Source organism: Sceloporus undulatus, chromosome 3 (assembly GCF_019175285.1).
Source record: "Sceloporus undulatus isolate JIND9_A2432 ecotype Alabama chromosome 3, SceUnd_v1.1, whole genome shotgun sequence".
Classification (NCBI taxonomy): domain Eukaryota; kingdom Metazoa; phylum Chordata; class Lepidosauria; order Squamata; family Phrynosomatidae; genus Sceloporus; species Sceloporus undulatus.
In genome coordinates, this window is record NC_056524.1 from 194722218 (window position 1) to 194734539 (window position 12322).

General features: G+C 38.6%; 1 protein-coding gene across 1 annotated transcript in view; it reads left to right on the plus strand.

Moving 5' to 3' along the window:
* ATE1 (arginyltransferase 1) overlaps nt 1-12322 on the plus strand; it is a 120644-nt gene that overhangs the window by 46006 nt on the left and 62316 nt on the right. Inside the window, 2 exon segments of the mRNA XM_042457572.1 lie at nt 3253-3434; nt 8664-8763. Coding sequence (XP_042313506.1) covers nt 3253-3434; nt 8664-8763 — 282 coding nt within the window.

The following is a 12322-nucleotide window of genomic DNA, read 5'->3' on the forward strand; positions in this document are numbered from 1 at the left end:
AAAGTTGGGGGGTTTAAACTGGTCCTTGTCTGGATGAGGCTCATGAACACTTATATCTGAATTTTTTTTAAAAAAAGATCGATTTTAAACTACACAGCACATAATTCTTATATTGTGTACTTTTTACCATTCGATTGTAAAGCATTATGCACATTGATCATGGTATTTAAATAACAATTCTCATTGCAATGCGAGTTTGCCTACCATCCTCCAAACTCTGACTAGGATCCAGTGTATTGTTTAACAAAGTAGGTTTGTATTGATGGAATGGCCGAATCTAGAACTGGGGAGTCATGGGCCCTCTTTCCCACTGCAGACCCTGTGTAACCCGAAAATCATGTCCTTAACTGTGAGATCCTCAAGCCATTTTTTCAGATGGGATGGAGGGGTTTAGTGGGAAGGGAGAGAAAGAAAATTAAATTGCAATCTCTGGTATAACATTGTTTACCCTCTGTTGTCTTTCCACTGGTAGGCAAAGGCAGTTTTAGTTCAGATGGGATTTTGATTTTTAGACTGATTTGTTAATGAGTTGGATTTTAATCTAGTACAATTTTAATCTAGTTCCTTCTTTATAAAAAAGGTATGCCTTCTCATTGCATGTGTTTTTAATTATGATTTTAATTTTTTTTATATTTTACTAATAATTTCATATGTGTACTTGTGAGGGCATAGGGCAGACTATTGACAAACTGAATACATCTTAAATTTATATTCTGTTGATGATGGGCTTTGTAGTCCAACACATCTGGAGGGGGCTGAAGGGGAAAAGCCTTCTCAGGGAAGCCAGAATGGCCTCCTCCTCCTTATCCTTCTGTCAGCAGGCAGAGTTTTTGTTCCAACAGGCTTTTAGGACTGAATGTTTTTAAAGAAAGGGCTTTAGAAAGGACTGTATTTATTTTTACTGAACTGTGTTTAATCCCTTTTAGGTGCTGTGTTTTGAATTGTTTTAATAATGTGAATAGTTTAATTCCATTTTAATGTTACTTTTTATGTTTTTGCTTATATTGTTTTAAACTGTAACCCACCTTAAAGTATCAATTTTGGGGGATAGATGGGGTATAAACATAATAATAATAATAATAATAATAATAATAATAATAATAATAATAATGCCATCATCATCATCATCATCATCATCATCATCAGTTTAAATAGGAGAAAGATGTGGTTGTTCAGTGACTGAAAAAAATTTGGGTCAGAATGTTTCTGTCACACTGTTTTCTATGTTATTAAATAAACATTTTTATTGCATAGTTAGTAAATAAATCGATTTGACAAATTTTAAAAAATAAATGCTTTGGAAGTAGTACAGTTCTTGTATCAGGCAGGGAAAACCTTTTATAAGTTTGTTTGAAACAGTGCTGGGAAGACAAGGTTTAATGTCCAGAATTCTTATGGTGTACTATACCAATGCAACAGTTTGTTATGCTAGCATAGTACACATTTTTCAGGGCTGGTGTTGAGGAAAGGCAGAGAAAACCATCACAGTCTAGTTAGTAAAAAAGCTGCTGGGTCCTGAGCACCCTGCTTCCACAGTGCCTTGGCTTATGGGTGGGTTTTTGCAGCTGAAGGGATTCTGGAAAGAGCATCTTAGAATCATAGAGTTGGAAGAGCCATCCAGTCCAAGGGCCATCCAGTCCAGCCCCTGCCATGCAGCAAATCACAATCAAGGCATCTCTGACAGATGGCCATCCAGCCTCTGTTTAAAGACCTCCAAGGAAGGAGACTCCACCACACTCTGAGGGAGTGTGTTCCACTGTCGAACAGCCCTTACTGTCAGGAAGTTCCTCTGAATGTTGAGGTGGAATTTCTTTTCCTGTAGCTTGCATCCACTGCTCTAGGTCTTAGTCTCTGGAGCAGCAGAAAACAAGCTAGTTCCCTCCTCAATGTATCATCTCTTCAAGTATTTAAACAGGGCTATCATATCACCTCTTAACCTTCTCTTCTCCAAATTAAACATCCCCAGCTCCCTAAAGCATTCCTCATAGGATATGGTTTCAAGACCCTTCAACATCTTAGTCGCCCTCCTTTGGACACGCTCCAGTTTCTCAATGTCCTTTTTTAATTGTGGTGCCCAGAACTGGACACAGTATTCCAGGTGGGGTCTGACCAAAGCAGAATAGAGTGGCACTATTACTTTCCTTGATCTAGACACTATACTTTTATTGATGCAACCTAAAATCGCATTGGCCTTGTTAGCTGCCGCATTGCACTGTTGACTCATGTTCAATTTGTGGTCTATTTGGACTCCTAGATCCCTTTCACACATAGTCACCTTAAGCCAGGTGTCCCCCATCCTAGCTACTTCTCCTAATTTGGTGTCATCTGTAAATTTGATAAGTATGCTCCCAATTCTGTCATTCAAGTCATTTATCAATATCATTGATAAAGATGTTGAATAGCACTGGGCCCAGGACAGAACCCTGTGGGACCCCATTGGTTACTTCTTTCCAGGATGAATTGAAGCCATTGTTGTGCACCCTTTGGGTTCGGCCAGTCAATCAATTACAAATCCATTTAACAGTTGTCTTGTCTAGCCCACATTTTACCAACTTATTTGCAAGAATGTCATCGGGAACCTTATCAAAGGCCTTACTGAAATCAAAATATACTATATCCACAACATTCCCTTCATCTACTAAGCTGGTAAATTTATCCAAAGAGAGAGAGAGAGAGAGAGAGAGAGAGATATCTCTGAAACCCATGTTGACTTTTTGTGAGTATGGAATTGCCTTCTAGATGTACACAGACTCTCTGTTTAATGATCTGCTCCAGAGTCTTTCCTTGTATTGATGTCAGACTAACTGGACGATAATTGTTGGGATACTCTTTTTTCCCTTTTAGAAAATCTCCTGTGTTGGACAATAGGTGGAATAGTTAGCCAAATATAAGAACATTGTTGATTGATTAAAGGGAGCATGGTGTAGTGGTTTGAGCATTGGACTATTACTCTAGGGATCTGGGTTTGAGTCTGTGCTTGGCTAGGGGAACTCACTGGGTGAACTTGGGTGAATCACACATTCTCAGCCCCAGAAAACCCTGTGACAGATTCACCTTTGGTTCACCATAATTTGAAAGCACCCAACAACAACAACAACAATTGATTAGAAGAGTTTTCTAGATAGCTTTGCCCTACACAATCTTAAATTTTTATTCTCTTTGTTCTAAATTTTACTTTTCCTGTTGTTTGAATAATGTGCAAAAATCAGTTAAACTTATTTGAAAGGGTAATGTCTCAATTTTTCTCTGTAGGCAGAAAATCTACCTAATGGTCCAGATTGTGGCTATGGTTCTTTCCACCAGCAGTATTGGCTTGACGGAAAGATAATTGCTGTGGGTGTAATTGACATCCTTCCAAAGAGTGTCTCTTCTGTGTATCTCTACTATGATCCTGATTATTCTTCTCTCTCTTTAGGAGTCTACTCTGCATTAAGGTAAGAAAACATTTTAAGATATGCACTATTCTATTATCTAATAATATTTTAAGTACAAAATGAAAATTTAATTCTCACCTTGAACCAGAGATGAGCAAAGTATGGCCTCAGGATCATATTTGGCTCCTCTGGACTATTTTGGTCCATGACCCTTCTTGACTCCCTGAACCATTTCTGTACAAAGAAGGAGCCAGTTGCCTCTCTTGGGGGCCTCTAGGAGAGGTTGTTCACTTTTTAAATAGGCCACAGAGTCCCTTTGCACTATTCAATACTTTAAAATAACCATATTTTCAAAACCAGAAGTCCACTTTCAATTGCTTCTGATTTGTGGTGGGTTTTTTTTTTTTTGTATGTGAGAGCAGCAGTTTTGATAGTTCTTGTATCCCTAGTAGATCCCAGTGACAGAAAACTGGCCCCTAGACCTATGACAGTTGCTCACACTTGCATTAAAGGTTATTAGCTTTCTTTAAGGACAAGAAAATGCTTACTTCATGAATTCTAAAATTAAAATTCAAAGTCTAGGGAACTGAGATTTTGAGTTTTATCTGAAGTAAGCATTTCAAACAAATCTAAATCATTTTATTAGTAACTAGAGTAATCCCATTGAATAAACAATGGGATTTTCATATAGCCTGTTCAGCTATACTAATAGGATTCAGGCCATTTTGTGTAACTGGTTTTGAAAGAAAAGACCATTGCTTATGAAATTAAGCAATGAAATCTGTGACCAGAGCAGCAATGTAGTACAGTATATGTTTTCTTTTTATTTATTCATTTTATACATTGCTTCCGGATGCAAAGAAGCAGTCTTGGGGTGCTTTACAAAAGAACAAAAATCCATAATCATTAAATCATGGAAACAAAATCAATATAAATGATTATATTGCAATGCTACCCTAAATACACAACAATGGAGAGATTCCTTAAAAACCAAATAATTCTAAAAGTGGTCATTATAATATATAGATCCACAACAAATGTGCACAGACAGCTTAACAAGAAAAAAATTCAGCCCAGCAAGTTTCTTAGAAAAGGGCTAAATACCCTGAAGGTGGCAGATCTCATCTGATCTTGGAAGCTAAGCAGAGCTAACCCTGGTTAGTATTTGAATGGGAGACAGCCAATTAATACCAGGTGCTCTAGACTATATTTCAAAGGAGGGAACTGGCAAAACCACCTCTGAGTATTCCTTGCCTAAGAAAAACCTATGAAATTAATGGGCTCACCATAGGTCAAAAAGTGACTTGAAGAGACATACACATACACTCTGTGTGAATGCCAGAAACAAATAATGATAATAATTTAATTTCTTACCCATCTCCCTGAAGCTTTAGGCAAGCTACAACATAGATTAAAATAAATATATAACTAAGCACATGTATGGTAAGTTAAAACACATAAACATTGCACATTAAAATCATCCAGACATAATTTGTGTTTTTTTTTTAAAAAAAAGACATGCCAAACACTTTTACTTGGTTGTAGTTTCTGTCTTCTAAGTAATTCTATCTTAAGAGATGCTTTCCTGTTTCTCTTTTTGTTTCCTTTGGTTTCTTGCATGTTTAGAAAATCAAGCATGTTTACCAATTTGTCCAGTTCACACTTCTAACCAACCACCCAGAAAAAGTGTAGTATATGTGAGTGTATTTTGTAAGTTTATTCAGTGAATACAAGTCATTGTTTTTTAGTGTTTGTGGGATACAGGTCTACCTGAGACACATGAGCATTCTTGGGCCCTGTAGCACATCCTAGCAATGTGCTAGGGTTGCCTTGGGGCGCTGTTTCTAGATGCCCCACAAACCTAGGACGTCACCAGGACGTCACAGCTGTGCGGTGCTGTATACACGGTGCACACAGCTGTGATGTCACTGCCGCATGCCTTCCAGACGGGTGCACGCAGCAGCAACGTCCTCGCACCGCCGCAGGCAGTTTGCGGCGGTGCGAAAAGGAGCCGCTTTTTAGTGGTCCTTTTGCTTTCATGTAGCCACGCCGTGCAATTTGGATGCTGCGGCGCGGTTATGCAGAAAAGAGAGGCGGTTGCCGGCCGCCTCTTTCTGGCGGTCTGTACTCCGCCTTGGAATTACCTAGCTAACCTGACTGCTCTGACTTAGCCCTTCTCCTACATTCTATCAATTTATTTTACAGCTATATACAGCCTGCTTTTGTTTTAAGATACATAAAGAGAACTGATTAGTATTGTATTGATGTGAATACACTTTCACATTTACTTACTGACAGATGGAACACCTTGTTTTCATCTGGAGCATTGCAAATTGTTTTGTTTTTAGTATCTTAGTAATGGTTAATAAGGTGACTGGAAAAATGTTTTGGAGTGCTTGAAGTGCTTGTAATTTTTTAAATACACACACACACACACTGCAATATTTAGGTAGGTTCTCTGTACTTTCAGGAGTCAGGAATTTAAGAAGTCAGCTTGTTAAAACCTGCATAAGAAGCAGTAAATATGAACTCCCTTCAGGATTAGAAGTTCTGATGTGGAGTTACTATTTAAAGAATGCTAGGAATATAGAGCTCTTAGGAAGCAGAGAAGGAACTTGATACCATACAAGCTGTTACTAATTTTCTTCAGAGAGAACTGAAAAAACTGTGGTAGCACTCAGTGGCATTATTACTGTTTGTTAAGACTTAAAAGAGTACATTTTAAAACATATTTTAAACATGGGTGAATCCCTTTAATAGTTTACTCTGGTCTAAGGAACTAACACATTAGATGAGGTGATAATGCAGTCTGTCATATTTTCATGATGTGCAAGTGCAACCAAAGGACAAATACTATGTTTTATGAAGGAGTCTCTTGTGAGGTTTTCCCCTCAAAACAAGAGTGTGTGAGTATGTTAGCATGCAAAATACTACCATAACATCATAAAGCTAAAATGTTTATGGCTATATAATAAATTCAGAAATGATGTACAGTGGTACCCCGGGTTACGAAAATAATTCGTTCCGCCGCCGCGTTCGTAACCCGAAATGCTTCGTAAGCCGAAAAAGCCATAGGCGCTAATGGGGAAAAGCCGCGATTTCGTGCGAAATAGCGCCGAAAAGCACCAAAAAATTTTTCGTAACCCGAAAAAACCTTCGTAACCCGGAACAGTTTTTTCCTATTGATTTTTTTCGTAACCCGGAAATTTCGTAAGGCGGCGCATTCGTATCCCGGGGTACCACTGTATCTTACCCAGAGTGTTGCTGGGGCTTTCTCTTCAGGACATGCTGTAGGGAGCGGGGTAGTGATGGAATGGACATATAGTCAGTAAAGGCCTGCTCCTTCTTCATACATTGTTTCATTGTTTGAGCAACACTTGGTCTCTTTTAAAAGAGTGCAAGGCAAATTCATGGGGCATCAGGGGCAGTAAGTCATAATGGCTGGAACAGACTGATTTTTGGACAAAATGTCCGTGTGTACTCAGATACCTAATGTGAGTGGAGTGGTGGTGGTGATAAGTCTGAAATAGTAAAGCAAAAGCCTGATAATTTCCATGGTGGATGTACAGTGTCCAAAGCATCCTTGTTATACTGTATATATGGACTTTTAAAGTGAAGATTTTGACCTGCACAGTAGTACATAACTTAATGTGCCCACATAACACATGTCACTACTAGAGACAGATACATTTACTTTGTAAATGTGTGCTTTGTTGCTTAGATTCACTTTCTATGACATCTGACAGCATTCATATAGGAACATCAAATTGGAAGAATTCTCATTGTGATTCCAACAAAACTTTATCTCTAGAACAGGGGAGGGCAAAATGTAAGCAATTCCAAGACTATTTTTGTGGACCCAAATGACTGTCTTTTTTTAAAAAGCAAAATCAGTTTTTCTCTTTTAGAGAGCCTAACTGTTTTGTTGAAAATGAGTGCACAGCCCTCCCATATCCCTCAACCTCTCAAAATGAAACCAGTAATGGCTTTAGGGGGTCACTTCTCATGTTGTTTTTCTGCCATTTTTGATCATTATTGGTGTTGTATGGGGGGAATCTTTCAGTGGGTCTTGAGTGTGGACCTCTATAATGTTGGGGATGACTGGCTATTGACTTGGTTTTTGAATAGGATTTTTTTTTAAAGACTGGTATGTATGACAGTTGGTCAGTTAAGACTACAGTGGATCCTTGTTATACACTGGGTAAGAAGGGCCGACTGTATGTCAGGAGAGTTAGTGAGGGTTAGAGATAGAGATTAGTTAATTTCAGGTCAGCATTTCACTTTGTAGCCTCCCAGCTGTTGTTTTTTCCAGAGTTTTAATTCTTTAAAGGTTTGAAGATTTAAAAAAAAAACACAGGAGGGGCAGAGAGCAAGAGGAGTATCTAATGAAATCCCATTGCACATAATGGTGCTTATGGATACTGTGTTGGGTACTCCAGAATTACCCCCCTCCCTGTCTGCCATTCTGTGATCTTACAGCTGCTCAGTAAGGGTGCCAGCTATTTGGTTGAAACAACCTAAACAAATGTGGGGTCAAGTAGGGATATTACTACAAAACAAGGAGAATTTGGCAGTTGCATATCCCCCAGTCTCCCAAATATCACTGAGAATGTCTTAAGTTAGATTGAAGCAGCTGTTCCCAAATGACTGATGTAATACTGAAATGGGGTAAGCTGCAGACGTACATGTAGACTCTCACTGTCTCAGGACTGAATAAGGAAGAGAGCAAATACTGCTATTTTTCTTTCAAATAAATAAATAGAGTGGGCTAGAATGAGTACAGAAAACACAGTCATTGGATATAGAAAAGAGCATTTGCTGCATATAGGTATTTGCATGTAAATTGCTAGAACTCATTGGACGTTTCTCTTTGAAACTTGCTGTATTTAAAATTATCTGAAGTCTGCATGTACTGTCCTAGCTTGGCTGAATACAGTGACTGGGCCAGACGTCTATAGCACATTGATACATGAATATTAAAAGGAAAGCTGTTTAAAAGAGTGCCTTAAATTAGTTGCAATTTGAATTTCAGATTAGCTTTTTGGCAGGTCAGAATGCAAAATTGGGTCTCTTAAGTTTGTGGTTTTGTGAGGTTTTTATATAGAACTGTCTCTTTGTTTATTACTGTCATTTTTGAAAGGAAAACTGTAATCATTCCTTTAACGTAAGCCAAAATAGGTCATTCAGTCTTACTTTATTTTGCCTTATTGTACGGAGCTAGCATCTGTGAACATGTATCTCCAGTATTATCTTTTTATCTGTTCACAATGATATTTTTTTTTTTTACAGGGAAATTGCTTTTACTAGGCAACTTCATGAAAAGGCTCCTGACCTAAGCTATTACTATATGGGATTTTATATTCACTCATGCCCTAAAATGAGATATAAGGTAAGCGTGAAGTTGTTTTATTAGTAAGTCTGAGCTCAACCTTTCAGTTGAGTGTTTCAGTTGAGTGTTTCATGTGCTTATGATATTATGTTCCCATTGAGTTCTTCCATGCTTTTGCTCGACAAAAATGGAACTGGCCAAAGTTCAATTTGGTACAGCGCTTGGACTATTTTCCAGTGTGTCTACCTAAGATATACTGGCTGAAATCCACAGCAATGTGCAACTAGTTCTATGATGTTGGACAGTGACGTTGGGTTTCTCAAATAGCTGCCCCCGTGCCAATTAGGAAACCACTTTTGAAATGGAGAGGACTTTGAAAGTGGCTTGTGATAGTTGGTAAGTTTATTTTTCATTACTGCAAATACATATTTAGTGCTTGATTACTAGATATATTCACCATATAAAGTAAGCCTACTTTGTTCCCTATATTTTGCATTTGCATTTTTGTAAAGTCTGTTTAATATTCTGTCAATGAAATCCTATGAACTCACAAGTAAGTCTCAGTGTGAACAGTTGGGAAAACTTCTTACAAAATGTTTATAATTACAGCCTAAATGGCTATATTACTTCCAAACATGCTTAACTTTAATAGGTATAAGTTTATACATAGATTTGTATGTTACAGAACAACAAACATATAGTGTTGTTGTAAAAGGCAGGTGCTGTTTTATGAGCACTTTTACATATATCATATTTCTCTCATATGGTAATCGGTCATTAAAGAAGTTACTCACTGTTTCATTGAAAACAGTGTTGTGTTGTCCTGTCCTGCTCTCATCCCTCCTGCCTACTGTTTTTCTCATACCGCAGCCTGTTTTCTTCTACCATTCACTAGTCTTAATGTGTCCTTGCTTGTTCTTGTCTGAAAAAGGAGTGGTCTCAATCACAGTTGTAACCCACAACTTCCTGAAAAGCAGCCAGTGCAAAGGAAGTTTGTGCTGGCTGCCAGGCAGGCAAGCCAGCTGGAGGGGACTTGAAGTAGAGATTTATGGGCCTGGCCACAACAGAGTTGAAGGCTCCCTTCCAAGTTTTCACCTGCTTCCTTCCATGTCCAAGTGGGGGCAAGCCTGACTTTTCAAGTCCCCACTCTTCAGCAGTCTAACCACTGGCTCAGGCTATCTCCTAGGCAAGAGGAAAATTGTGGTTCTCCCTATCTAGGTTGCTAGAGGATTTGCAAAAACCAGCCCACCCACATTGCTGGTGTTACTTCCATATGACTAAGAAGCAAACCAGTAGTGTTCCTTATACTACAATAATGTTACTCTTTAGTTGTCACATTAATTTCATTTTGAATTTTTGAGATACAGAGTTCTCTAGAGTGGCTGTCCCAACCTGCAAGAAAAAATGGTTCTTGAACTGTTATTCTTAATAGTGTGAATACCACAGTCTTCAAATGTCCACATCACCAGCCAAGCTACCCCTCTGGATTTTTTTCAGCAGTTGTATTTCACCTACCTGTTGTTCCTCATAACTTCCATTGATATGGCAAATTTCACTGCAACATTTCTAGGGCTGTTGGGTTTTTCTTCTGATATGATTGGCTTATTTGTTTCTAATCTGTTCCAAAGTGTGGGAAATGGATCCAAATTATATTTATTGTTTTGGAGTAACTCTTAGAGGATAGAATGCACTTTTGAGTAATGGGTGTGCTTAATATATGCATGATGTGTGACTGGTTTCTGTACTTGGAACTTCTTAACAACTTAGACTGTAAATGAACCAAATTGGTAAACTTCAGTCAGTAATTGTTCTGAGAAGCTACCTCAGTCTACCTTTTCCTTGTTGTAACTAAGTATCCCTGGTGCTATGTTCTCATATCCTCCATCCTCTAAATCTATTTTAGATTGTAAGCCTCTTGAAGCAAGGATCGTTCATGCCTTTTCTTTTGTAAAACACCATGAGTATAGAACAAGGTTTCTCAGCCAGGGTTCACAGGAACCCTAGAATTCCATAAAAAATAGCTAGGCTTCTTCTGACAGGGGGCATATTTTTTGAGCTAAACGTGTACTATTTTGTGCAAGGTTTCATTGATACCAGGAAATTATCTGAAGGGCTCCTCCAGGGTTACTATGTTTACTGTGGCTGAAGACACAATTTCATACAGTTCCAGTGAGGAAGAAAAATGGGAGATGTCTCAAGAAACCAGGAAGAATGACTAAGGAACTTTCAATTGAGCTAAGTTTTAAACGGAACATGTGTAAGCAATGGAAAAATGGGGAAATCACCAATGAGGAATTCAAAGAAATAGCTAGCATAAAGTCAGAAAAGCTACAGCACAGAATGAACTCAGGCTTGCTAGAGAGGTTAAGAACAACAAAAAGGGCTTTTTTGGATATGCCCACAGCAAAAGGAAGAAGAAGGAAACGGAAGGGCCACTGCATGGAGAAGATGGCAAAATGCTAACAGGGGACAGAGAAAAGGCAGAATTACTCAACACCTTCTTTGCTTCAATCTTCTCAGAAAAGGCAAAGGGATGCTCAACCTGAGGACAGAATAGGGGAATTTCAGCACAGAATAAGTAAAGAGATAGTACAGGAATACCTGGTTAATCTAAATGAATGTAAGTCTCCAGGACCAGATGAACTACATCCAAGAATATTAAAAGAACTGGCTAATGTAATATTGGAGCCATTGGCAATAAATAATCTTTGAGAACTCCTGGAGAACATGAAAAGTCCCAGCAGACTGGCGGAGGGCAAACGTTGTCCCCATCTTCAAAAAGGGGGAAGAGGAGGATTCCAACAATTATCATCCAGTTAGTCTGACATCAATACCAGGAAAGATTCTAAAGCAGATAATTAAACAAAGAGTCTGTGAACATCTAGATGGCAATTCCATAATCACAAAAAGTCAACATAGATTTCAGAGAAAGAAGTTATGCCAGACAAATCTAATCACTTTTTTTTATAAAGTTACCAGCTTGGTAGATGAAGGGAATGCTGTGAATATAGTGTATCTTGATTTCAGTAAGGCCTTTGATAAGGTTCCTGATGACATTCTTGCAAATAAGCTGGTAAAATGTGGGCTAGACGAGGTAACTGTTACATGGATTTGTAATTGATTGACTGGTTGAACCCAAAGGGTGCTCAACAATGGCTTCTTTTCATCCTGGAAAGAAGTGACCAGTGGGGTCCCACAGGGTTCTGTCCTGGGCCCAGTGCTATTCAACATCTTTATCAATGACTTGGATGACAAAATTGGGGGCATACTTATCAAATTTGCAGATGACACCAAATTAGGAGGAGTACCTTATACCCCAGAGGACAGGATCAAAATTCAAAATGACCTGAATAGATTAGAAAGCTGAGCCAAAGCTAACAAAATGAATTTCAACACGGAGAAATGTAAGATACCGCACTTAGGGCAGAAAAACAAAATGCACAGATATAGGATGGGGGACACCTGGCTTAAGGAGACTACGTGTGAAAGGGATCTAGGAGTCCAAACAGACCACAAATTGAACATGAGTCAACAGTGCAATGCGGCAGCTAACAAGGCCAATGCGATTTTAGGCTGCATCAATAGTGTCTAGATCAAGGGAAGTAATAGCGCCACTCTA